Genomic DNA, 27,533 nt, shown 5'->3' with positions numbered 1-27,533 from the left:
AGGATGAGTAGGGTTAGAGGTAGAGGAAGACAGTATTACATGGTGAGGATGAGTAGGGTTAGAGGTAGAGGAGGACAGTATTACATGGTGAGGATGAGTAGGGTTAGAGGTAGAGGAGGACAGTATTACATGGTGAAGATGAGTAGGGTTAGAGGTAGAGGAGGACAGTATTACATGGTGAGGATGTGTTGGGTTAGAGGTAGAGGAGGACAGTATTACATGGTGAGGATGAGTAGGGTTAGAGGTAGAGGACAGTATTACATGGTGAGGATGAGTAGGGTTAGAGGTAGAGGAGGACAGTAATACATGGTGAGGATGAGTAGGGTTAGAGGTAGAGGACAGTATTACATGGTGAGGATGAGTAGGGTTAGAGGTAGAGGAGGACAGTTTTACATGGTGAGGATGAGTAGGGTTAGAGGTAGAGGACAGTATTACATGGTGAGGATGAGTAGGGTTAGAGGTAGAGGACAGTATTACATGGTGAAGATGAGTAGGGTTAGAGGTAGAGGAGGACAGTATTACATGGTGAGGATGAGTAGGGTTAGAGGTAGAGGACAGTATTACATGGTGAGGATGAGTAGGGTTAGAGGTAGAGGAGGACAGTAATACATGGTGAGGATGAGTAGTGTTAGAGGTAGAGGAGGACAGTAATACATGGTGAGGATGAGTAGGGTTAGAGGTAGAGGACAGTATTACATGGTGAGGATGAGTAGGGTTAGAGGTAGAGGAGGACAGTATTACATGGTGAGGATGAGTAGGGTTAGAGGTAGAGGACAGTATTACATGGTGAGGATGAGTAGGGTTAGAGGTAGAGGAGGACAGTATTACATGGTGAGGATGAGTAGGGTTAGAGGTAGAGGACAGTATTACATGGTGAGGATGAGTAGGGTTAGAGATAGAGGACAGTATTACATGGTGAGAATGAGTAGGGTTAGAGGAGGACAGTATTACATGGTGAGGATGAGTAGGGTTAGAGGAGGACAGTATTACATGGTGAGGATGAGTAGGGTTAGAGGTAGAGGAGGACAGTAATATATGGTGAGGATGAGTAGGGTTAGAGGTAGAGGAGGACAGTATTACATGGTGAGGATGAGTAGGGTTAGAGGTAGAGGAGGACAGTATTACATGGTGAGGATGAGTAGGGTTAGAGATAGAGGACAGTATTACATGGTGAGGATGAGTAGGGTTAGAGGTAGAGGAGGACAGTATTACATGGTGAGGATGAGTAGGGTTAGAGATAGAGGACAGTATTACATGGTGAGGATGAGTAGGGTTAGAGGTAGAGGAGGACAGTAATACATGGTGAGGATGAGTAAGGTTAGAGGTACAGGAGGACAGTTTTACATGGTGAGGATGAGTAGGGTTAGAGGTAGAGGAGGACAGTATTACATGGTGAGGATGAGTAGGGTTAGAGATAGAGGAAGACAGTATTACATGGTGAGGATGAGTAGGGTTAGAGGTAGAGGACAGTATTACATGGTGAGGATGAGTAGGGTTAGAGGTAGAGGAGGACACTTTTACATGGTGAGGATGAGTAGGGTTAGAGGTAGAGGAGGACAGTATTACATGGTGAGGATGAGTAGGGTTAGAGGTAGAGGAGGACAGTAATACATGGTGAGGATGAGTAGGGTTAGAGGTAGAGGAGGACAGTATTACATGGTGAGGATGAGTAGGGTTAGAGGTAGAGGAGGACAGTATTACATGGTGAGGATGAGTTGGGTTAGAGGAGGACAGTATTACATGGTGAGGATGAGTAGGGTTAGAGGTAGAGGAGGACAGTATTACATGGTGAGGATGAGTAGGGTTAGAGGTAGAGGAGGACAGTAATACATGGTGAGGATGAGTAGGGTTAGAGGTAGAGGAAGACAGTATTACATGGTGAGGATGAGTAGGGTTAGAGGTAGAGGAGGACAGTATTACATGGTGAGGATGAGTAGGGTTAGAGGTAGAGGAAGACAGTATTACATGGTGAGGATGAGTAGGGTTAGAGGAGGACAGTATTACATGGTGAGGATGAGTAGGGTTAGAGGTAGAGGACAGTATTACATGGTGAGGATGAGTAGGGTTAGAGGTAGAGGAGGACAGTAATACATGGTGAGGATGAGTAGGGTTAGAGATAGAGGAGGACAGTATTACATGGTGAGGATGAGTAGGGTTAGAGATAGAGGAGGACAGTAATACATGGTGAGGATGAGTAGGGTTAGAGGTAGAGGAGGACAGTATTACATGGTGAGGATGAGTAGGGTTAGAGATAGAGGACAGTATTACATGGTGAGGATGAGTAGGGTTAGAGGTAGAGGACAGTATTACATGGTGAGGATGAGTAGGGTTAGAGGTAGAGGACAGTATTACATGGTGAGGATGAGTAGGGTTAGAGATAGAGGACAGTATTACATGGTGAGGATGAGTAGGGTTAGAGGTAGAGGAGGACAGTAATACATGGTGAGGATGAGTAGGGTTAGAGGTAGAGGACAGTATTACATGGTGAGGATGAGTAGGGTTAGAGGAGGACAGTAATACATGGTGAGGATGAGTAGGGTTAGAGGAGGACAGTATTACATGGTGAGGATGAGTAGGGTTAGAGGTAGAGGACAGTATTACATGGTGAGGATGAGTAGGGTTAGAGGAGGACAGTATTACATGGTGAGGATGAGTAGGGTTAGAGGTAGAGGACAGTATTACATGGTGAGGATGAGTAGGGTTAGAGGTAGAGGAGGACAGTAATACATGGTGAGGATGAGTAGGGTTAGAGGAGGACAGTATTACATGGTGAGGATGAGTAGGGTTAGAGGTAGAGGAGGACAGTATTACATGGTGAGGATGAGTAGGGTTAGAGGTAGAGGAGGACAGTAATACATGGTGAGGATGAGTAGGGTTAGAGGTAGAGGAGGACAGTATTACATGGTGAGGATGAGTAGGGTTAGAGGTAGAGGAGGACAGTATTACATGGTGAGGATGAGTTGGGTTAGAGGAGGACAGTATTACATGGTGAGGATGAGTAGGGTTAGAGGTAGAGGAGGACAGTATTACATGGTGAGGATGAGTAGGGTTAGAGGTAGAGGAGGACAGTAATACATGGTGAGGATGAGTAGGGTTAGAGGTAGAGGAAGACAGTATTACATGGTGAGGATGAGTAGGGTTAGAGGTAGAGGAGGACAGTATTACATGGTGAGGATGAGTAGGGTTAGAGGTAGAGGAAGACAGTATTACATGGTGAGGATGAGTAGGGTTAGAGGAGGACAGTATTACATGGTGAGGATGAGTAGGGTTAGAGGTAGAGGACAGTATTACATGGTGAGGATGAGTAGGGTTAGAGGTAGAGGAGGACAGTAATACATGGTGAGGATGAGTAGGGTTAGAGATAGAGGAGGACAGTATTACATGGTGAGGATGAGTAGGGTTAGAGATAGAGGAGGACAGTAATACATGGTGAGGATGAGTAGGGTTAGAGGTAGAGGAGGACAGTATTACATGGTGAGGATGAGTAGGGTTAGAGATAGAGGACAGTATTACATGGTGAGGATGAGTAGGGTTAGAGGTAGAGGACAGTATTACATGGTGAGGATGAGTAGGGTTAGAGGTAGAGGACAGTATTACATGGTGAGGATGAGTAGGGTTAGAGATAGAGGACAGTATTACATGGTGAGGATGAGTAGGGTTAGAGGTAGAGGAGGACAGTAATACATGGTGAGGATGAGTAGGGTTAGAGGAGGACAGTAATACATGGTGAGGATGAGTAGGGTTAGAGGAGGACAGTATTACATGGTGAGGATGAGTAGGGTTAGAGGTAGAGGACAGTATTACATGGTGAGGATGAGTAGGGTTAGAGGAGGACAGTATTACATGGTGAGGATGAGTAGGGTTAGAGGTAGAGGACAGTATTACATGGTGAGGATGAGTAGGGTTAGAGGTAGAGGAGGACAGTAATACATGGTGAGGATGAGTAGGGTTAGAGGAGGACAGTATTACATGGTGAGGATGAGTAGGGTTAGAGGTAGAGGAGGACAGTATTACATGGTGAGGATGAGTAGGGTTAGAGGTAGAGGACAGTATTACATGGTGAGGATGAGTAGGGTTAGAGGAGGACAGTATTACATGGTGAGGATGAGTAGGGTTAGAGGTAGAGGAGGACAGTAATACATGGTGAGGATGAGTAGGGTTAGAGGAGGACAGTATTACATGGTGAGGATGAGTAGGGTTAGAGGTAGAGGAGGACAGTATTACATGGTGAGGATGAGTAGGGTTAGAGGTAGAGGAGGACAGTATTACATGGTGAGGATGAGTAGGGTTAGAGGTAGAGGAGGACAGTATTACATGGTGAGGATGAGTAGGGTTAGAGGTAGAGGACAGTATTACATGGTGAGGATGAGTAGGGTTAGAGGTAGAGGAAGACAGTATTACATGGTGAGGATGAGTAGGGTTAGAGGTAGAGGAGGACAGTATTACATGGTGAGGATGAGTAGGGTTAGAGGTAGAGGAGGACAGTATTACATGGTGAGGATGAGTAGGGTTAGAGGTAGAGGACAGTATTACATGGTGAGGATGTGTTGGGTTAGAGGTAGAGGAGGACAGTAATACATGGTGAGGATGAGTAGGGTTAGAGGTAGAGGACAGTATTACATGGTGAGGATGAGTAGGGTTAGAGGTAGAGGAGGACAGTTTTACATGGTGAGGATGAGTAGGGTTAGAGGTAGAGGACAGTATTACATGGTGAGGATGAGTAGGGTTAGAGGTAGAGGACAGTATTACATGGTGAAGATGAGTAGGGTTAGAGGTAGAGGAGGACAGTATTACATGGTGAGGATGAGTAGGGTTAGAGGTAGAGGACAGTATTACATGGTGAGGATGAGTAGGGTTAGAGATAGAGGACAGGATTACATGGTGAGAATGAGTAGGGTTAGAGGAGGACAGTATTACATGGTGAGGATGAGTAGGGTTAGAGGAGGACAGTATTACATGGTGAGGATGAGTAGGGTTAGAGGTAGAAGAGGACAGTAATATATGGTGAGGATGAGTAGGGTTAGAGGTAGAGGAGGACAGTATTACATGGTGAGGATGAGTAGGGTTAGAGGTAGAGGAGGACAGTATTACATGGTGAGGATGAGTAGGGTTAGAGATAGAGGACAGTATTACATGGTGAGGATGAGTAGGGTTAGAGGTAGAGGAGGACAGTATTACATGGTGAGGATGAGTAGGGTTAGAGATAGAGGACAGTATTACATGGTGAGGATGAGTAGGGTTAGAGGTAGAGGAGGACAGTAATACATGGTGAGGATGAGTAAGGTTAGAGGTAGAGGAGGACAGTTTTACATGGTGAGGATGAGTAGGGTTAGAGGTAGAGGAGGACAGTATTACATGGTGAGGATGAGTAGGGTTAGAGATAGAGGACAGTATTACATGGTGAGGATGAGTAGGGTTAGAGATAGAGGACAGTATTACATGGTGAGGATGAGTAGGGTTAGAGGTAGAGGACAGTATTACATGGTGAGGATGAGTAGGGTTAGAGATAGAGGACAGTATTACATGGTGAGGATGAGTAGGGTTAGAGGTAGAGGAGGACAGTAATACATGGTGAGGATGAGTAGGGTTAGAGGAGGACAGTAATACATGGTGAGGATGAGTAGGGTTAGAGGAGGACAGTATTACATGGTGAGGATGAGTAGGGTTAGAGGTAGAGGACAGTATTACATGGTGAGGATGAGTAGGGTTAGAGGAGGACAGTATTACATGGTGAGGATGAGTAGGGTTAGAGGTAGAGGACAGTATTACATGGTGAGGATGAGTAGGGTTAGAGGTAGAGGAGGACAGTAATACATGGTGAGGATGAGTAGGGTTAGAGGAGGACAGTATTACATGGTGAGGATGAGTAGGGTTAGAGGTAGAGGAGGACAGTATTACATGGTGAGGATGAGTAGGGTTAGAGGTAGAGGACAGTATTACATGGTGAGGATGAGTAGGGTTAGAGGAGGACAGTATTACATGGTGAGGATGAGTAGGGTTAGAGGTAGAGGAGGACAGTAATACATGGTGAGGATGAGTAGGGTTAGAGGAGGACAGTATTACATGGTGAGGATGAGTAGGGTTAGAGGTAGAGGAGGACAGTATTACATGGTGAGGATGAGTAGGGTTAGAGGTAGAGGAGGACAGTATTACATGGTGAGGATGAGTAGGGTTAGAGGTAGAGGAGGACAGTATTACATGGTGAGGATGAGTAGGGTTAGAGGTAGAGGACAGTATTACATGGTGAGGATGAGTAGGGTTAGAGGTAGAGGAAGACAGTATTACATGGTGAGGATGAGTAGGGTTAGAGGTAGAGGAGGACAGTATTACATGGTGAGGATGAGTAGGGTTAGAGGTAGAGGAGGACAGTATTACATGGTGAGGATGAGTAGGGTTAGAGGTAGAGGACAGTATTACATGGTGAGGATGTGTTGGGTTAGAGGTAGAGGAGGACAGTATTACATGGTGAGGATGAGTAGGGTTAGAGGTAGAGGACAGTATTACATGGTGAGGATGAGTAGGGTTAGAGGTAGAGGAGGACAGTAATACATGGTGAGGATGAGTAGGGTTAGAGGTAGAGGACAGTATTACATGGTGAGGATGAGTAGGGTTAGAGGTAGAGGAGGACAGTTTTACATGGTGAGGATGAGTAGGGTTAGAGGTAGAGGACAGTATTACATGGTGAGGATGAGTAGGGTTAGAGGTAGAGGACAGTATTACATGGTGAAGATGAGTAGGGTTAGAGGTAGAGGAGGACAGTATTACATGGTGAGGATGAGTAGGGTTAGAGGTAGAGGACAGTATTACATGGTGAGGATGAGTAGGGTTAGAGATAGAGGACAGTATTACATGGTGAGAATGAGTAGGGTTAGAGGAGGACAGTATTACATGGTGAGGATGAGTAGGGTTAGAGGAGGACAGTATTACATGGTGAGGATGAGTAGGGTTAGAGGTAGAGGAGGACAGTAATATATGGTGAGGATGAGTAGGGTTAGAGGTAGAGGAGGACAGTATTACATGGTGAGGATGAGTAGGGTTAGAGGTAGAGGAGGACAGTATTACATGGTGAGGATGAGTAGGGTTAGAGATAGAGGACAGTATTACATGGTGAGGATGAGTAGGGTTAGAGGTAGAGGAGGACAGTATTACATGGTGAGGATGAGTAGGGTTAGAGATAGAGGACAGTATTACATGGTGAGGATGAGTAGGGTTAGAGGTAGAGGAGGACAGTAATACATGGTGAGGATGAGTAAGGTTAGAGGTAGAGGAGGACAGTTTTACATGGTGAGGATGAGTAGGGTTAGAGGTAGAGGAGGACAGTATTACATGGTGAGGATGAGTAGGGTTAGAGATAGAGGAAGACAGTATTACATGGTGAGGATGAGTAGGGTTAGAGGTAGAGGACAGTATTACATGGTGAGGATGAGTAGGGTTAGAGGTAGAGGAGGACAGTTTTACATGGTGAGGATGAGTAGGGTTAGAGGTAGAGGAGGACAGTATTACATGGTGAGGATGAGTAGGGTTAGAGGTAGAGGAGGACAGTAATACATGGTGAGGATGAGTAGGGTTAGAGGTAGAGGAGGACAGTATTACATGGTGAGGATGAGTAGGGTTAGAGGTAGAGGAGGACAGTATTACATGGTGAGGATGAGTTGGGTTAGAGGAGGACAGTATTACATGGTGAGGATGAGTAGGGTTAGAGGTAGAGGAGGACAGTATTACATGGTGAGGATGAGTAGGGTTAGAGGTAGAGGAGGACAGTAATACATGGTGAGGATGAGTAGGGTTAGAGGTAGAGGAAGACAGTATTACATGGTGAGGATGAGTAGGGTTAGAGGTAGAGGAGGACAGTATTACATGGTGAGGATGAGTAGGGTTAGAGGTAGAGGAAGACAGTATTACATGGTGAGGATGAGTAGGGTTAGAGGAGGACAGTATTACATGGTGAGGATGAGTAGGGTTAGAGGTAGAGGACAGTATTACATGGTGAGGATGAGTAGGGTTAGAGGTAGAGGAGGACAGTAATACATGGTGAGGATGAGTAGGGTTAGAGATAGAGGAGGACAGTATTACATGGTGAGGATGAGTAGGGTTAGAGATAGAGGAGGACAGTAATACATGGTGAGGATGAGTAGGGTTAGAGGTAGAGGAGGACAGTATTACATGGTGAGGATGAGTAGGGTTAGAGATAGAGGACAGTATTACATGGTGAGGATGAGTAGGGTTAGAGGTAGAGGACAGTATTACATGGTGAGGATGAGTAGGGTTAGAGGTAGAGGACAGTATTACATGGTGAGGATGAGTAGGGTTAGAGATAGAGGACAGTATTACATGGTGAGGATGAGTAGGGTTAGAGGTAGAGGAGGACAGTAATACATGGTGAGGATGAGTAGGGTTAGAGGAGGACAGTAATACATGGTGAGGATGAGTAGGGTTAGAGGAGGACAGTATTACATGGTGAGGATGAGTAGGGTTAGAGGTAGAGGACAGTATTACATGGTGAGGATGAGTAGGGTTAGAGGAGGACAGTATTACATGGTGAGGATGAGTAGGGTTAGAGGTAGAGGAGGACAGTATTACATGGTGAGGATGAGTAGGGTTAGAGGTAGAGGAGGACAGTAATACATGGTGAGGATGAGTAGGGTTAGAGGAGGACAGTATTACATGGTGAGGATGAGTAGGGTTAGAGGTAGAGGAGGACAGTATTACATGGTGAGGATGAGTAGGGTTAGAGGTAGAGGACAGTATTACATGGTGAGGATGAGTAGGGTTAGAGGAGGACAGTATTACATGGTGAGGATGAGTAGGGTTAGAGGTAGAGGACAGTAATACATGGTGAGGATGAGTAGGGTTAGAGGAGGACAGTATTACATGGTGAGGATGAGTAGGGTTAGAGGTAGAGGAGGACAGTATTACATGGTGAGGATGAGAGGATAGTACCCCCTTTAACCCTAACCCACCTGTCCTGTGTCCAATCTTCCAGGGAAGGTATTCAGGGCTGGTGAAGGTGCAGACGCTCACTCTGCTGCGGACGGCCTCCTTCAGCTTGCAGCTGGAGTCTTCTGTGATGGACGAGGCTGCTGTTGCTGGCTTTGATACGCTGGACGTAAGACATTTGTACAGGTACAGGGTTAGGTCCTACAAATGAAGCGTCTACCAAGGGTTAGGGCCCTAGACATGAGACACAATATATTAGTACTAAGACACTTCCTACCCCAACCCAATAGTGTATTTGTACTAAGAAAACTCCTACCCTAAGACAATACACCCCACGTAGCCAATAGGTACTTCATACCCTAACCCAACATCGAAAATGGCGGCGGAAGAAATGGCAGCAGTTTTACGGGAGCCCAACCAATTGTGCATTTGTGGGGGGTTTTCGCGTTATTTGTAACTTATTTCGTACAGTCGTGGCCAAAAGTTTTAAGAATGACACAAATATTAATTTTCACAAAGTCTGCTGCCTCCGTTTGTATGATGGTAATTTGCATATACTTCAGAATGTTAGGAAGAGTGATCAGATGAATTGCAAGTCCCTCTTTGCCATGCAAATTAACTGAATCCCCCAAAAACATTTCCACTGCATTTCAACCCTGCCACAAAAGGACCAGCTGACATCATGTCAGTGATTCTCTCGTTAACACAGGTGTGAGTGTTGACGAGGACAAGGCTGGAGATCACTCTGTCATGCTGATTGAGTTCGAATAACAGACTGGAAGCTTCAAAAGGAGGATGGTGCTTGGAATCATTGTTCTTCCTCTGTCAACCATGGTTACCTGTAAGGAAACACGTGCCGTCATCATTGCTTTGCACAAAAAGGGCTTCACAGGCAAGGATATTGCTGCCAGTAAGATTGCACCTAAATCAACCATTTATCGGATCATCAAGAACTTCAAGGAGAGCGGTTCAATTGTTGTGAAGAAGGCTTCAGGGCGCCCAATAAAGTCCAGCAAGCGCCAGCACCGTCTCCTAAAGTTGATTCAGCTGCGGGATCGGGACACCACCAGTACAGAGCTTGCTCAGGAATGGCAGCAGGCAGGTGTGAGTGCATCTGCACGCACAGTGAGGAGAAGACATTTGGAGGATGGCCTGGTGTCAAGAAGGGGAGCAAAGAAGCCACTTCTCTCCAGGAAAAACATCAGGGACAGACTGATATTCTGCAAAAGGTACAGGGATTGGACTGCTGAGGACTGGGGTAAAGTCATTTTCTCTGATTAATCCCCTTTCCGATTGTTTGGGGCATCCGGAAAATAAAGCTTGTCCGGAGAAGACAAGGTGAGCGCTACCATCAGTCCTGCCAACAGTGCCAACAGTAAAGCATCCTGAGACCATTCATGTGTGGTGTTGCTTCTCAGCCAAGGGAGTGAGCTCACTCACAATTTTGCCTAAGAACACAGCCATGAATAAAGAATGGTACCAACACATCCTCCAAGAGCAACTTCTCCCAACCATCCAGGAACAGTTTGGTGATGAACAATGCCTTTTCCAGCATGATGGAGCACCTTGCCATAAGGCAAAAGTGATAACTAAGTGGCTCAGGGTACAAAACATCGATATTTCGAGTCCATGGCCAGGAAACTCCCCAGACCTTAATCCCATTGAGAACTTGTGGTCAATCCTCAAGAGGCAGGTGGACAAACAAAACCCCACAAATTCTGACAAACACCAAGCATTGATTATGCAAGAATGGGCTGCCATCAGTCAGGATGTGGCCCAGAAGTTAATTGACAGCATGCCAGGGCGGACTGCAGAGGTCTTGAAAAAGAAGGGTCAACACTGTAAATATTGACTCTTTGCATCAACTTCATGTAATTGTCAATATAAGCCTTTGACAGTTATGAAATGCTTGTAATTATACTTCAGTATTCCACCTGACAAAAATATCTAAAGACACTGAAGCAGCAAACTTTGTGAAAATGTATATTTGTGTCATTCTCAAAACTTTTGACCACGACTGTACATAATGTTTCTGTCACCGTATCTTACGGAAAAAAATATCAGGACAGCGATCACTCACCTCGGATTAGACAAAGATCTTTTCTTCAACAAGCAGGACGCACAGGACATTCTCCAAACAAAGGCCATAATCCCAGTTATTGGAAAGAGGAAGAGACACAGGAACAGAGGACACAGAACAGGGTGACTCGTAAGGATCCGCAGAAGGCGAGTGGGAAAGTAGTCGTTACCATCAATATTACTCACCAATGTGCAATCAGTGGACAATAAATTACGAATATCCTACCAACGGGACATCAACTGTAACATCTTATGTTTCACGGAATTGTGGCTGAATGACGACATGGATATTCAGCTACGGGATATACGCTGCACCGGCTAGATAGAACAGCACACTCCGGTAAGACGAGGGGGGGGCGATCTGTGCATATTTGTAAACAATAGCTGGTGCACGAAATCTAAGGAAGTCTCTAGATTTTGCTCGCCTAAAGTAGAGTATCTTATGATAAACTGCAGACCACACTATTTGCCAAGAGAGTTTTCATCTATACTTTTCGTGGCTTTCGTGGAAACCGCTCACCCAAAGGCATGCATGAGAGCATCAGCTGTTACGGACGACTGTGTGATCACGCTCTCCGTAGCCGACGTGAGTAAGACCTTTAAACAGGTCAACATTCACAAGCCTGCGGGGCCAGATGTGCCTAATACCAGGATGTGTGCTCCGGGCATGTGCTGACCAACTGGCAGGTGTTTTCACTGACATTTTCAACATGTCCCTGATTGAGTCTGTAATACCGACCTGTTTCAAGCAGACCACCATAGTCCCTGTGCCCAAGAACACGAAGGTAACCTGCCTAAACGACTACAGACCTGTAGAACTCACATCCGTAGCCATGAAGTGCTTTGAAAGGCTGGTAATGGCTCACATCAACACCATTATCCCAGAAACCCTAGACCCACTCCAATTTGCATACCACCCAAACAGATCCACAGATGATGCAATCGCTATTGCACTCCACACTGCCCTTTCCCACTTGGACAAAAGAACACCTACGTGAAAATGCTATTCATTGACTACAGCTCAGCGTTCAACACCACTAAGCTAAGGATCCTGGGACTAAACACCTCCCTCTGCAACTGGATCCTGGACTTCCTGACGGGCCGCCCCCAGGTGGTAAGGGTAGGTAACTACAAATCTGCCACACTGATCCTCAACACTCGAGCCCCTCAGGGGTGCGTGCTCCGTCCCCTCCTGTACTCCCTGTTCACCCACGTGGCTAGTGTGGTGCCAGGACCACAACCTCTCTCTCAACGTGATCAAGACTAAGGACTACAGGAAAAGGAGGACCAAGCACGCCCCCATTCTCATCGCCAGGGTTGTAGTGGAGCAGGTTGAGAGCTTCAAGTTCCTTGGTGTCCACACCACACATCACCAACAAACTAGAATGGTCCAAACACACCAAGACAGTCGTGAAGAGGGCACGACAAAGCCTATTCCCCATCAGGAAACTAAAAAGATTTGGCATGCGTCCTCAGATCCTCAAAAGGTTCAACAGCTGCAACATTGAGAGCATCCTGACCGGTTGCATCACTGCCTGGTACGGCAACTGCTCGGTCTCCGACCGCAAGGCACTACAGAGGGTAGTGCGTACGGCCCAGTACATCACTGGGGCTAAGCTGCCTGCCATCCAGGACTTCTACACCAGGCGGTGTCAGAGGAAGTCCCTAAAAAGTGTCAAAGACCCCAGCCACCCCAGTCATAAACTGTTCTCTCTACTACCGCATGGCAAGCGGTACCGGAGTGCCAAGTCTAGGACCAAAAGGCTTCTCAACAGTTTTTACTACCAAGCCATAAGACTCCTGAACAGGTAATCAAATGGCTACCCAACCCAACCCCTCTTTTACGCTGCTGCTACTCCGTTTATCATATATACATAGTCACTAACAAAACATTCATGTACATACTACCTAAATTAGCCCGACTAACCGGTGTCCCCACACATTGGCTACCTGGACTATCTGCATTGTGTCCCGCCACCCACCACCCCCACTTTTACGCTGCTGCTACTCTCTGTTTATCCTATATGCATAGTCACTTTAACCATACCTACATTTACATACTACCTCAATCAGCACAACTAACCGGTTGCATGTATATAGCATCAGTATTGTATATAGCCTCTCTACTGTATATAGCCTCTCTACTGTATATAGCCTCTCTACTGTATATAGCCTCACTATTGTATATAGCCTCACTACTGTATATAGCCTCACTATTGTTATAGCCTCACTACTGTATATAGCCTCACTATTGTTATAGCCTCTACTATATATAGCCTCACTACTGTTATAGCCTCCCTACTATATAGAGCCTCCCTATTGTATAGAGCCTCGCTACTCTATATAGCCTCTCTACTGTATATAGCCTCTCCTGTATATAGCCTCTACTGTATATAGCCTCTACTGTATATAGCCTCTACTGTATATAGCCTCTACTGTATATAGCCTCTCTACTGTATATAGCCTCTCTACTGTATATAGCCTCTCCTGTATATAGCCTCTCTACTGTATATAGCCTCTCTACTGTATATAGCCTCTCTACTGACATTTTTTACTGTCTTTTTTACTGCTTTTATTTCTTTACTTATCCATTGTTCACCTAATACTTAAAAAATATATATAATAATCACACTGTTAACTTCTTTGGGAAAGGGGGGCGCTATTTTCACTTTGGGAAAAAATCGTGCCCAATTTAAACGGCCTCGTACTCTATTCTAGATCGTACAATATGCATATTATTATTACTATTGGATAGAAAACACTCTCAAGTTTCTAAAACCGTTTGAATTATATCTGTGAGTAAAACAGAACTCATTTTGCAGCAAACTTCCTGTCAGGAAGTGAAAAATCTGAAATCGAGGCTCTGTTCCAGGGCCTTCCTATTCATTTGCTTGAAATCTATGGATATACATGCACTTCATACGCCTTCCACTAGATGTCAACAGGCAGTGGGAGGTGGAATGGGGTGTCTAGCTTGATCTGAGGTCGAACAAGAGCTCTTGGAATGACGTGACCCCAAATTTCCTTTGTTCAGCAAGGCGCGGGAAGGAACCCTGGATTGCCTTCTGAAAAGCTTTCGGTATAGACGGCTAATATCTCCGGCTTTGATTTTATTTGATACATGTGATAATATCATCGTAAAGTATGTTTTTTTAAAGTAGTTTTATCAGATTATTGAACGTTTATCGGGAGTTTTGGCGTTTTCCGTTCTCTGCGTTTGGTGAAGATGGACAACTTCGCGCCACTTGCCTAGCTTTGGTTGCTAATTCGACAGGAGAAGAGGACATTCTACAACCAAACAACGATTATTCTGGACAAAGGACTCCTTGTACAACATTCTGATGGAAGCTCAGCAAAAGTAGGAACCATTTATGATGTTATTTCGTATTTCTGTGGAAAATGTTTAGTACTATTTTCCGCCTTCATTGCAGGCGCTGTCTCGCTATAACGTAAGCTGTATGTCGTACTAAAGTTATTTTTATAATTCTAACACGGCGATTGCATTAAGAACTAGTGTATGTTTCATTTGCTGTACAACATGTATTGTTTAGTAAAGTTTATGATGAGTTCTTTGATTAGATTAGGTGAGTGTCAGAAATATATCTGGATAATTTTGTGCAGTTTGGCTACGTATTCACATTGTAAAACCACGATTTGTACCGCTAAATATGCACATTTTCAAACAAAACATATATGTATTGTGTAACATGATGTTATAGGACTGTCATCTGATGAAGTTTGTCAAGGTTAGTGAATAATTTTATATCTTTTGCTGGTTTTTTGCGATCGCTACCTATGCGGTGAATGAATGCGGTTGTGTGGTTGGCTATTGTGGTACGCTAATATAATGCTATATTGTGTTTTCGCTGTAAAACACTTAAAAAATCTGAAATATTGGCTGGATTCACAAGATGTTTATCTTTCATTTGCTGTACACCATGTATTTTTCATAAATGTTTTATGATGAGTATTTAGGTATTTCACGTTGCTCTCTGTAGTTATTCTTGCTGCTTCGGTGCTATTTGTGATTGTAGCTGCAATGTAAAACTATGATTTATACCTGAAATATGCACATTTTTCGAACAAAACATAGATTTATTGTATAACATGTTATAAGACTGTCATCTGATGAAGTTGTTTCTTGGTTAGTGACTAATTCTATCTCTATTTGGGGGTTTTGTGCAAGCTACCTGTGCTGTGAAAGAAATGTCTGTGCTTTTTTGTATTTGGTGGTGAGCTAACATAAATATATGTGGTGTTTTCGCTGTAAAACATTTTTAAAAATCGGACATGTTGGCTGGATTCACAAGATGTTTATCTTTCATTTGCTGTATTGGACTTGTTAATGTGTGAAAGTTAAATATTTCTAAAAAATATCTTTTGAATTTCGCGCGCTGCCCTTTCAGTGGAATGTGGGGGGGGTTCCGCCAGGTTAATCACACCAACGAGCGCCTGCGTTGCCAGGGGCTAAAATAGAAGTAATTCCTATTTCTGACGCAGATCGCGCTGAAAGTCCTGCTTCTCCCATCTCCTCATTGGTTTATAGAAGCAGGTACCCATGTGCCATCTCCTCATTGGTTATACCCACGTGGGTGATTGAAAGACGAACTTTGTTGCCGGTTGTCGTGGTAATACAATGAAAGTTTAGATGCGATCACCATATAATTTAAACGATGAAAAAGCCTGGAAGGAGAGATGACTAGAAACGATTCGGTTGGCCATTTTATGTGTGGATTAATTGTCGGAGAAGAGGTCCTTGTGCATTTCAGGTAAAATAACAACTCAATGTTTATATCCCAGGACAAATTAGCTAGCAACAGCAAGCTAGCTAAATAGGACAAATTAATGTTAGCTAGCAAGTGCAAGCTAACTAGCTAAATTGCCATACATGTTTAATGCTTTTCGACCTGTGCCCAAATTAATGTCACTGGTTCAGAGTTTGTTTTGATATTTTAACCTGCATGTCGTGATCGCGTTTGGTGTAGGGGACAAAATACCTTTTTGCACGATAGCGCACGATGGCGCACGCGGTTTGGGTTACGTGTGAGACACCTCCCAACCCAATAGTTAATTAGGACTAAGACACCTCCTAACCCAATAGTTTATTAGGACTAAGACACCTCCTAACCCCATAGTTTATTAGGACTAAGACACCTTCTCTAAACCAATAGTTTATTAGGACCAAGACACCTTCTTTAAACCAATAGTTTATTAGGACTAAGACACCTCCTAACCCAATAGTTTATTAGGACTAAGACACCTCCTACACTAACCCAATAGTTTATTAGGACTACGACACCTCCTAACCAAATAGTTTATTAGGACTAAGACACCTCCTACACTAACACAATAGTTTATTAGGACTAAGACAACTCCTACTCTAACCAAATAGTTTATTAGGACTAAGACACCTCCTACACTAACACAATAGTTTATTATGACTAAGACAACTCCTACTCTAACCCAATAGTTTATTAGGACTAAGACACCTCCTACACTAACACAATAGTTTATTAGGACTAAGACAACTCCTACTCTAACCCAATAGTTTATTAGGACTAAGACACCTCCTACACTAACACAATAGTTTATTAGGACTAAGACAACTCCTACTCTAACCCAATAGTTTATTAGGACTAAGACAACTCCTACTCTAACCCAATAGTTTATTAGGACTAAGACACCTCCTACTACTCTAAACCTATAGACACCTCCTACTCTAACCCAAAAGTTCATTTAGTTCTAATTATGCCGTAGTTTCTTCCTCTTACCCAAAGTCAATGGTTTATTCTGACTAATTATACCGTAATTTGTTGTGCAGAAACTCTTGCTCCACGTTGATGTCAGTGGTGGTCTTGTGTTTGGAGATGGGGGTCCTGCAAGCGCTGGGGAACTCAAAGTCCCAGTCACAGTTGACAGTCAGAGGCAGGACCAGGTCTGGCTTCCTGCAGGAGGCACAGCAGCATCGGGGGGCATGGCTCAGCAGACGATTCTTCTGAAGAAGTTAACAGGTTCACAACAATTTACTTCCAGGTGGATAAAGGGGGGAAATCTAAAGTTTAGCTATGTACTATTTGGGGTTAATATACATTAAACATATTGTGGAGCATGTACTGTGTTCGTTCTGAAATGATAACAATATTACTAACCATAGTCAACAATATAAATATATTTATTATAAGATTAAGATAATTTTAACTAGTATTTTAGATTAGTTGAAATAGCTAAAACCTTCATTGATGGAACAAACCAACGTCCTGTAATGCCGGTGAATAAATCAAACTAAGTCAAATTAAGAAGTATCGTAACAAGAACGTTAGCTTGATAGCTAACTAAATAAAGGTTAGGGCTAAGTTAGTCAACTACTTGCCCTTGCATGCCCATCCAGGACTTTCTTGGAGTGGTTGTCCAAGACATTAAATGAGGCAAGAAGTCTGGTTGTCATCTTTAGACACTGAAATTACATCAGAAATACATTAGCAACATAGCTATATAACGTTATACTGTCAGTTGAGCTACTTAAGTGGCAGCTAACGTTAGCTATCAGCCAAACGGAGTTGGACACATCTTTGAACTTAAATACCTAGCTAGCTACCGTTTATGACACTGGTAGCCTGCTAACAACTTCCGTTACATCTTCCACACAGCCTTGACAGAATAGTTCCTCTCATTTAACAAGCTAACTACAATCAGCTATCTTTCCAGCTCGCCAAACAACTAACCATGTTAATGCATGCGTCATGACAGTTACCATAGCGACACACCAACAGGAGCCAACACAAACAGGGGAGACAGAAACAAGATGTGTAGTGGTAGAACAGCGCCCTCCTGTGGTTCAGTATAAGTTCGCAACGTTTCAATGCTATGGAACCCCGTTTGGGTCTTACGTGTAAAACAAAAATATATACTACTATACTGAACAAAAAATATAAACGCAGCATGTAAAGTGATGGTCCCATTTTTCATGAGCTGAAATAAAATATCCCAGATATGTTCCATACGCATAAAAAGCTTATTTCTTTCACATGTTGTGCACAAATTTGTTACATCCCTGTTCGTGAGCATTTCATCTTTGCCAAGATAATTAATCCACCTGACAGGTGTGTCATATGAAGAATTTGAAAACAGCATGATCATTACACAGGTGCACCTTTTGCTGGGGATAATAAAAGGCCACTCTACAATGTGCAGTTTGGTCACACAACACAATGCCACAGATGTTTAAAGTGTTGAGGGAGCATGCAATTGGCATGCTGACTGCAGGAATGTCCATCAGAGCTGTTGGCAGAGAATTGAAAGTCAATTTCTCTACCATAAGCCTCCTCCAACATCATTTTAGAAAATTGTCCAGTACGTCCAACCGGTCTCACAACCGCAGACCGCGTAAACCACGCAATCTCATGACCTCCACATCCGGCTTCTTCACCTGCGGGATCGTCTGAGACCAGCCACCCACACAGCTGATGAAACTGGAGTATTTCTGTCTGTAATAAAGCCCTTTTGTGGGGGAAAAAAATTATTCTGATCGGCTGGGCCTGGCTCCCAAGTGGGTGGGCCTATGCCCTCCCATGGCTGTGCCCATTCCCAGTCATGTGAAATTCATAGATTTGGGCCTAAATAATTGATTTCAATTGACTGATTTCTTTATGAGTTCTAACTCAGTAATATCGTTCAAATTGTTGCATGTTGCATTTACAACTCACACCTACACACACTGGTGGAAAAAGTACCCAATTTTCCTACTTGAGTTAAAGTAAAGATAACTTATTAAAAGCAAATGACTCAAGTAAAAGTCACCCAGTAAAATACTACTTGAGTCTAAAAGTATTTAGTTTTAAATGTACTTCAGTATCAAAAGTAAAAAGTATAAATAATTTAACCTTTCTTATATTAAGCAAACCAGACTACACGATTTAATTGTTTATTTATTTACGGATAGCCAGGGGCAATTCAACACCAAGACAATTTACAAATGAAGCATGTGTGTTTAGTGAGTTTGCCAGATCAGAGGCAGTAGGGATGGCCTGGGATGCTCTCTTGATAAGTGCGTGAATTAGACTATTTTCCTGTCCTGCTAAGCATTCAAAATGTAACGAGTACTTTTGGGTGTCAGGGAAAATGTAAGGAGTAAAAAGTACCTTATTTTCTTTAGGAAGTTGTCAGGAATATAAATTGTAATGTACAGATAACCCAAAAAATACTTAAGTAGTACTTTAAACCACCACTTGTGTATCAATCTGATTGATTGTGTTGTGCAGTAAGCAGGCTCAGGTGTATAACTGTGGCTCCTTCCACCTTCAAAGAATAGGCAAGAGGACCAACCATGTACACTATATATACAAAAGTATGTGGACACCCCTTCAAATTAGTGGATTTGGCTATTTCAGACACACCCGTTGCTGACAGGTGTATAAAATCCAGCGCGCAGCCATGTAATCTCCATAGACAAACATTGGAAGTAGAATGGCCTTACTGAAAAGCTCAGTGACTTTCGACTTTCAATCGTCATAGGATGCCACCTTTCGAACAAGTCAGTTTCTGCCCTGCTAGAGCTGCCTCGGTCAACTGTAAGTGCTGTTATTGTAAAGTATTGTAGGCCACACAAGCGCACAGAACAGGACCACCGAGTGCTGAAGTGCGTAGCGTGTAAAAATCATCTGTCCTCGGTTGCAACATTCACTACCGAGTTTCAAACTGCCTCTGGAAGCAACGTCAGCACAAGAACTGTTCTGTCTGGAGCTTCATGAAATGGGTTTCCATGGCCGAGCAGCACACACAAGACTAAGATCACCATACGCAATGCCAAAGGTCAGCTGGAGTGGTGTAAAGCTCGCCGCCATTGGACTCTGGAGCAGCGGAAACGCGTTCTCTGGAGTGGAGTCATACTTCACCATCCGGCAGTCCGACGGACGAATCTGGGTTTGGCGGATGCAAGGAGAACACTACCTGTCCCAATGCATAGTGCCAACTAAAGTTTAGTGGAGGGGGAATAATGGTCTGGAGCTGTTTTTCATGGTTCCAGCTAGGACCCTTAGTTCCAGTGAAGGGAAATATTAAAGCTACAGCATACAATGACATTCTAGACTATTCTGTGCTCTGAACTTTGTGGCAACAGTTTGGGGAAGGCCTTTCCTGTTTCAGCATGACAATGTTCCTGTGCACAAGGCGAGGTCCATACAGAAATAGTTTGTCGATATCGGTGTTGAAGAACTTGACTGGCCTGCACAGAGCCCTGACCTCAACCCCATCAAACACCTTTGGGATGAATTGGAATGCCAACTGCAAGTCAGGCCTAATCGCCTTTCCTCACTAACGCTGTTGTGGCTGAATGAAAGCAAGTCCCTGCAGCAATGTTCCAACATCTAGTGGAAATCCTTCCCAGAAGAGTGGAGGCTGCTATTAAAGCAAATAGGGGACCAACTCCATATTAATGCCCATGATTTTGGAATGAAATGTTCGAGAAGGTGACCACATACCTTTGGTCGTGTAGTGTATGTAACTACGTTATATTGTTTATCCTTATGTGTCTGTGCATGTTTTTCAGCATAAAGTACTCTGCAGACATTCAGTGTGGACACCAGGTGAGGCAACACACAGATTCCTGTTGAACACTCTTTAAATACCTTATTTTCTCAATAAATATATCCTTCACTTCATCCCTCTCCCCTAGGTTATATCAGCTGTACCGGTGAACACCTCCCGCTTCTGAAATGCCTGACAGAGGGCACAGCATGATCAAAGGTAAGAGGTCACTTGGCCGGGTAAACAGGAAATATTAAAGAAATGCTTTACATTGAAACACAGAGATGTAGTAGAACCAGAGATAATGATCCAAGGTCAGTTTTGTATTTCACCCCCTGATGATTTTGATGACTGACAGTATTAACAGGATTAATACTTGTATTTTTCCGTCTCCTGTCTGCAGGTGTGTTTTGATGTGAGCGAGGATTCCAACCCCCAGTCCCGTCATCGCCACCTCACCCCCTCTAAGATATCCCTTGAACCAACTGAGGGCCCAAGGCTGGTTAAGAGAGACCGCTAGAGACACTATGTAATTGTAATGACCTGAGAGAATATGAAGTTCACTGTAATTCATTAATCATGTGTCGTCGTCCCAGCTCCTCTCCCCACCTCTTCTTTCTTCCTCTGTTGTTTTAATGCACATCAGATGTGCATCGAAGTACAGATTGAACTTGTATTTATAATGCATTTATAACACTTGGATAATGAACTTCCAATAAAGCATTTCACATTCTCTATTGGTTGATATTAGTCTCTAATTTGGTGAAATACTACACCAATCCTGTGTCCTCAGATCAGATGAAGGAAATTAGAGATTAACCTGTTTGATAGTATTTACATGATGCATAGGAAGTGTAGTGTACAGTTTTTGAAAATTCTGTGTGTGTGTATATATATAAAAATAATACACGCAGACACAGCACCAAAGACGAGTTTGAAACTCCTGATATTGGATATGACTGAAATGTCTCAGACTAAGTTAGTCCTAATTATTTCAAAAACTAAAAGCAATGTACTTGGGACAAATTCACTAAACCCTAAACCTCAGCTAAATTGTGTAATAAATGAGCAAGTTGAGGTGACTAAATTGAAGTAACTCTGGATTGTAAACTGTCATGGTCAACACATATTGATACAACAGTGGCTAAGATGGGGAGAAGTCAGTCCATAATGAAACACTGCACTGCCTTCTTATCAACAAGGCAAGTCCAACAGGCTCTCGTTTTGTGGCACCTAGACTACTGTTCAGTCGTGTGGTCAGGTGCCACAAAGAGGGACATAGGAAAATTGCAATTGGCAGCACTGCTGGACCTTGGATGTACACAGACAGCAAACAATCAATAATATGCATGTCAATCTCTCCTGGCTCAAAGTAGAGGAGAGATTGACTTCATCACTACTTGTATTTGCGAGAGGTTGAACATGTTGAAAGCACCGAGCTGTCTAAACGACTAGCACACAGCTTAGACACCCATGCATACCCCCCAAGACATGCCACCAGAGGTCTCTTCACAGTCCACCCATGCATGCCACCAGAGGTCTCTTCATAGTCCCAAAGTCCAGACCATGGGAAGTGCACAGTACTACATAGAGCCATGACTACATGGAACTCTCTATTCCACATCAGATAACTGATGCAAGCAGTAAAATTAGATTTAAAAAACAGATAAAAATACACCTTATGGAACAGCGGGGACTGAAGAGACACAAACATAGGCACAGACATGCATACAAACACATACACACCATAACATACGCACTCTACACACACATACACATGGATTTAGTACTGTAGATATGTGGTAGTTGGGTAGTGGTCTGAGGGAGCACACTTAATGTGTTGTGAATTCTGTAATGAAAGTATTGTAATGTTTTAAAAATTGTATGACTACCTTAATGTTGCTGGAACCAAGGAAGAGTAGCTGCTGCCTTGGCAGGAACTAATGGGGATCCATAATAAACCCCAGGAAGAGTAGCTGCTGCCTTGGCAGGAACTAATGGGGATCCATAATAAACCCCAGGAAGAGTAGCTGCTGCCTTGACAGGAACTAATGGGGATCCATAATAAACCCCAGGAAGAGTAGCTGCTGCCTTGACAGGAACTAATGGGGATCCATAATAAACCCCAGGAAGAGTAGCTGCTGCCTTGACAGGAACTAATGGGGATCCAAAATAAACCACAGGAAGAGTAGCTGCAGCCTTGGCAGGAACTAATGGGGACCCATAATAAACCCCAGGAAGAGTAGCTGCTGCCTTGGCAGGAACTAATGGGGATCCATAATAAACCCCAGGAAGAGTAGCTGCTGCCTTGGCAGAAACTAATGGGGACCCATAATAAACCCCAGGAAGAGTAGCTGCTGCCTTGGCAGGAACTAATGGGGACCCATAATAAACCCCAGGAAGAGTAGCTGCTGCCTTGACAGGAACTAATGGGGAGCCATAATAAACCCCAGGAAGAGTAGCTGCTGCCTTGACAGGAACTAAATGGGGATCCATAATAAATACAAATACCTGAACCACACCTTTATTTGCCAAGGTAGAGTACATGATCAGTGAATATATTCAATGTATTCAACAGGCCTGGGAAATTATTTTCCATGGAGGGCCACATTAGAATATATTTTTGGCATCGCGGGCCAGAATCACATTTTAGGATTATACATGTGACTGTTGACAGATATAGCTACTGTAAATCACGTACAGATATGCACAGAAATAAACCACATCCATGTTCTCCTTTTGGTAGGTATTTTCATTATTAAACATGCAATGAACTACACGGAGGGAAAAGTACACTGTGCATTTAGCACCACGGACAGAACTCTTGTTAACGGGTATGCACAAAAACAAGAAAGAGAGAGCTCAACATTACATTCAATCAGTGTGAGGAGTGAAGTCTCTGATGGGCATTGACTAGAGCAGTGAAGTCTCTGATGGGCATTGACTAGAGCAGTGAAGTCTCTGATGGGCATTGACTAGAGCAGTGAAGTCTCTGATGGGCATTGACTAGAGCAGTGAAGTCTCTGATGGGCATTGACTAGAGCAGTGAAGTCAGGTATAGGTTCTGAAGTCGCTATGAGCAGGATTGGTGAGAGGTGAGAGTCAGTAAGAGATGATCTGTGTCTTGGCTTGTTATATTTCATCACTGAACATGTCTGTTCACATACATAGGTTGACCCAAACAGTACAAACATCTTCTGAGCTCGACTCTTAATCTTTGTAAAGTTGTGTTCATCGAGAGATGCATAGAACCTCGTCAGTGGCATTGTTTTGAATAGTTCTCCAATCACTGCATCAGACTGAAGATCGATACGCTCAAGTTGCAGGTCAGTGAGAGCGTTATCCACATTGAAGGTGAAAGGAGAGGAAACCAACAGCATGTCATTTTCCAACACTTTGAAATCCTCAAAACGACGAGAAAACTCACCATTCAAAGTACGCAGCAGTGATGTACAGTTGAAATCGGAAGTTTACATACACTTAGGTTGGAGTCATTAAAACTCTTTTTTTCAACCACTCCACAAATTTCTTGTTAACAAACTATAGTTTTGGCAAGTCGGTTAGGACATCTACTTTGTGCATGACAAGTCATTTTTCAAAAAATTGTTTACAGACAGATTACTTCACTTATAATTCATTGTATCACAATTCCAGTGAGTCAGAAGTTTAAATACACTAAGTTGACTGTGCTTTTAAACAGCTTGGAAAATTCCAGAAAATGTCATGGCTTTAGAAGCTTCTGATAGGCTTTAGCCAACAAGTGCTCAGCATATGTGGGAACTCCTTCAAGACTGTTGGAAAAGCATTCCAGGTGAAGCCAAGAGTGTGCAAAGCTTTCATCAAGGCAAAAGGGTGGCTACTTTGAAGAATCTGAAATATAAAATATATTTTGATTTAACATATTTTTGATTCCATATCATGTTATTTCATAGTTTTTATGTCTTCACTATTATTCTACAATGTAGAAAATAGCAAAAATAAAGAAAAACCCTTGATTGAGTAGGTGTGTCCAAACTTTTGACTGGTACTGTAAGTTAAGCAGTTAACGTTACCCTGAGTTGTGAATTTCTCTACACCCTACGAATGTTCAGTGTTGCCAACTTAGCGACTTTGTCGCTATATTTAGCGAGTATTCAGACCCCTCTAGTGACACATTTTCAAAAAAGCGACTAGCGACAAATCTAGCGACTTTTTCTGGTGTTATTTGAGACTTTTGTTGACTCTGACGTGAAGCGGGTGCTGCCGTGGGCCCCATCCCCGTCCAAAAGCACTCACAGGTGGCCCAGTCCTCACGCAGCAGTCCCTCCCAGCTGCAGTCAGAGCAGAAGATGTTCACCCCTCCGCGTCCAGACTGCAAATGAATCGCGCATGCGGGAAGCCACCACTGGCTGATCCCGCCCTGGCTTACATAAGAAAAAACAATTAACCTGATTTAGGACCAGACTAGTTAACATAATTTTCTCACATTGCCATTGACAGTTTTTTCTATTGTCTCTTTTTGGTTCATTTAGATTGTTAATGTAGATTGTATATAAAAACAAAACAAAAAATGTTATGGTTAAACATTTTCATGTTTTACTGTGACTTGTTGTAGGCTCCTAAGTGGACCATAAGGTTAAAAACAAAACCAAATGAAGAAAAATTAATTTAAATTAAAAACAAAAAAATCGAAAATTAAAAACTAAGTAGTTCCGCCAGAGTGTCTCCAGAGGGTCACTTTTGCCGGTCCCAAGCCCGGATAAAGGAGGGCTGGAATTGTGACATAAAAAAAAACAAGAATCGACAGAAGAAAGTTAATTTGTAGTTCTAAACATATTTTGGGTGTTTTTTACTCACTTTTTGTCTCTCCCACAACGTTATTCCGCTCTTCTACAGCTTCCATCACAATTACATGCACATGGCCAATTATGCAAATTAGGCGATGACGTCATTTTGCGACTTTTAGGACAGCCAGTAGCTACTTTCCTTACTGAGGAGTTGGCAACACTGCAAATGTTGCGCCTCTTGTCGAGATCAGTGGTGTCTTCATAGTACTTCGCCTGGTTGGAAAGATAAAATAAAATCTCAGAGGGATGCCATTGAAGTGCAAGCTACATACATACAGAAAGCTACATTAACAGTTAGCTAGCTAACGTTAGCTAAATTAAACTGTCTGGCTAGCTAGCTAGATGGTTAGCTGACTAGGCAGGCTGAGTACATTAGCTAGCTAAATAAGTACTGTAGCTAGCAACGTCAAATCTAAAAACAGCTGAAATGATTTATTCCTATTGAACAATATTTTCTTATATAAAGACAAATATATGGTAAAAAAAAGTGTTCTCTTTCCAGTCCTCTGAAGCAGCAGGTAGTCAGCAGGTTGTCACCGTCAAAAACACCGTCCTTGAAGAGCAATTCTGAGGTAATCATTTTGTGCGGACTGAGCGAGCGCTTCTGAGGTGAAATAGAACTAGAACTGCACGCGTCCTGTGTCCTACGCGACCGCTACGAGGTATAACAGGCGGTGACGGCGGTGACCCGTTCCTGTAGGTTCATGCTCTACAACATTCGCAGAGTACGACCCTGCCTCACACAGGAAGCGGCGCAGGTCCTTATCCAGGCACTTGTCATCTCCAGTCTGGATTACTGCAACTCGCTGTTGGCTGGGCTCCCTGCCTGTGCCATTAAACCCCTACAACTCATCCAGAACGCCGCAGCCCGTCTGGTGTTCAACCTTCCCAAGTTCTCTCACGTCACCCCGCTCCTCCGCTCTCTCCACTGGCTTCCAGTTGAAGCTCGCATCCGCTACAAGACCATGGTGCTTGCCTACGGAGCTGTGAGGGGAACGGCACCTCCGTACCTTCAGGCTCTGATCAGGCCCTACACCCAAACAAGGGCACTGCGTTCATCCACCTCTGGCCTGCTCGCCTCCCTACCTCTGAGGAAGTACAGTTCCCGCTCAGCCCAGTCAAAACTGTTCGCTGCTCTGGCACCCCAATGGTGGAACAAACTCCCTCACGACGCCAGGTCAGCGGAGTCATTCACCACCTTCCGGAGACACCTGAAACCCCACCTCTTTAAGGAATACCTAGGATAGGATAAAGTAATCCTTCTAACCCCCCCCCCTTAAAAGAGTTAGATGCACTATTGTAAAGTGGTTGTTCCACTGGATATCATAAGGTGAATGCACCAATTTGTAAGTCGCTCTGGATAAGAGCGTCTGCTAAATGACTTAAATGTAAATGTAAACAGAGCTAAGCAACCAGTATAACAACGGACGCTTTGGTTCATTACGTAGGCCAGTCAGAATTGAGCAAATTCTAGTAAATAGCCCTAGCAACCGAAGCTAGAACTCATCGAATCCAATTGTGACGCAGGGGGACACTTTTTTGGCAGGTGGTTACTATTTGGCATATTATATTTGGTATTTTCCAGAATTCTGTTAGATGTTATTTTTCCGGATTTTTGTTTCTGTTTCACAGTTTATTTCAATATTACAGTTATTCATAGAGGAACAACCAACATTGATCTTTTGAGAGCATGTCAATGCTTAAAATCATATCAGAAGACACATTTTGATGTCTGGAAAAAACAAACAAATCAATCGTTTTTGTGTAATTCCCCTTTAATTGCGAAATTTATAGAGAAATGTGTTTGTCTAGACATGTTTCTGTTAGGCCTACTGCTGCTGCATATGTTATGGCAGTTTGCAAAACAATGACCACCCAATTGAACCAAATAATCATGATATCTTTGTCAGGTAAGCCTACCTCGCAGTTAACATTTAATTAAGAAGGTTTTTGGGCAAAGTCTGTCTACCCACAAGACCATTACAATTACTAGCATCTCTAATAGGCTACATATTGAGTGATCGACAAATGCGCTCACCAAACAGACAGAGGCAATATTGCTGCAAATTATTTGGCAGATTGCTATTGTGTTAGGTTTGGCTTTTCAAGCCAATAGTGGCTAACAAGGGCTGGGATAATATCAATGTGGCTTTGATTGGTTAGTAGCCG

General features: G+C 43.4%; 1 protein-coding gene across 1 annotated transcript in view; it reads right to left on the bottom strand.

Annotated features, from left to right (window-relative positions):
* The window catches only part of LOC139541711 (uncharacterized), a 42,030-nt gene extending 24,236 nt beyond the window's left edge, over positions 1 to 17,794 (bottom strand). The window contains exons 1-4 of the mRNA XM_071346662.1: positions 17,739 to 17,794; positions 17,387 to 17,470; positions 16,821 to 17,011; positions 8,961 to 9,100 (exon numbers count right to left, since the gene is read on the bottom strand). Of these exons, the coding sequence (XP_071202763.1) occupies positions 8,961 to 9,100; positions 16,821 to 17,011; positions 17,387 to 17,470; positions 17,739 to 17,741 (418 nt within the window). The 5' untranslated portion in view covers positions 17,742 to 17,794. The remainder of the gene's footprint in view (positions 1 to 8,960; positions 9,101 to 16,820; positions 17,012 to 17,386; positions 17,471 to 17,738) is intronic.
* Positions 17,795 to 27,533: the final 9,739 nt, after the last annotated feature.

Source organism: Salvelinus alpinus, chromosome 16 (genome assembly GCF_045679555.1).
Source record: "Salvelinus alpinus chromosome 16, SLU_Salpinus.1, whole genome shotgun sequence".
NCBI lineage: Eukaryota > Metazoa > Chordata > Actinopteri > Salmoniformes > Salmonidae > Salvelinus > Salvelinus alpinus.
The sequence above is the reverse complement of the archived record's forward strand: the minus strand, read 5'-3'. Positions and strand labels throughout refer to the sequence as shown.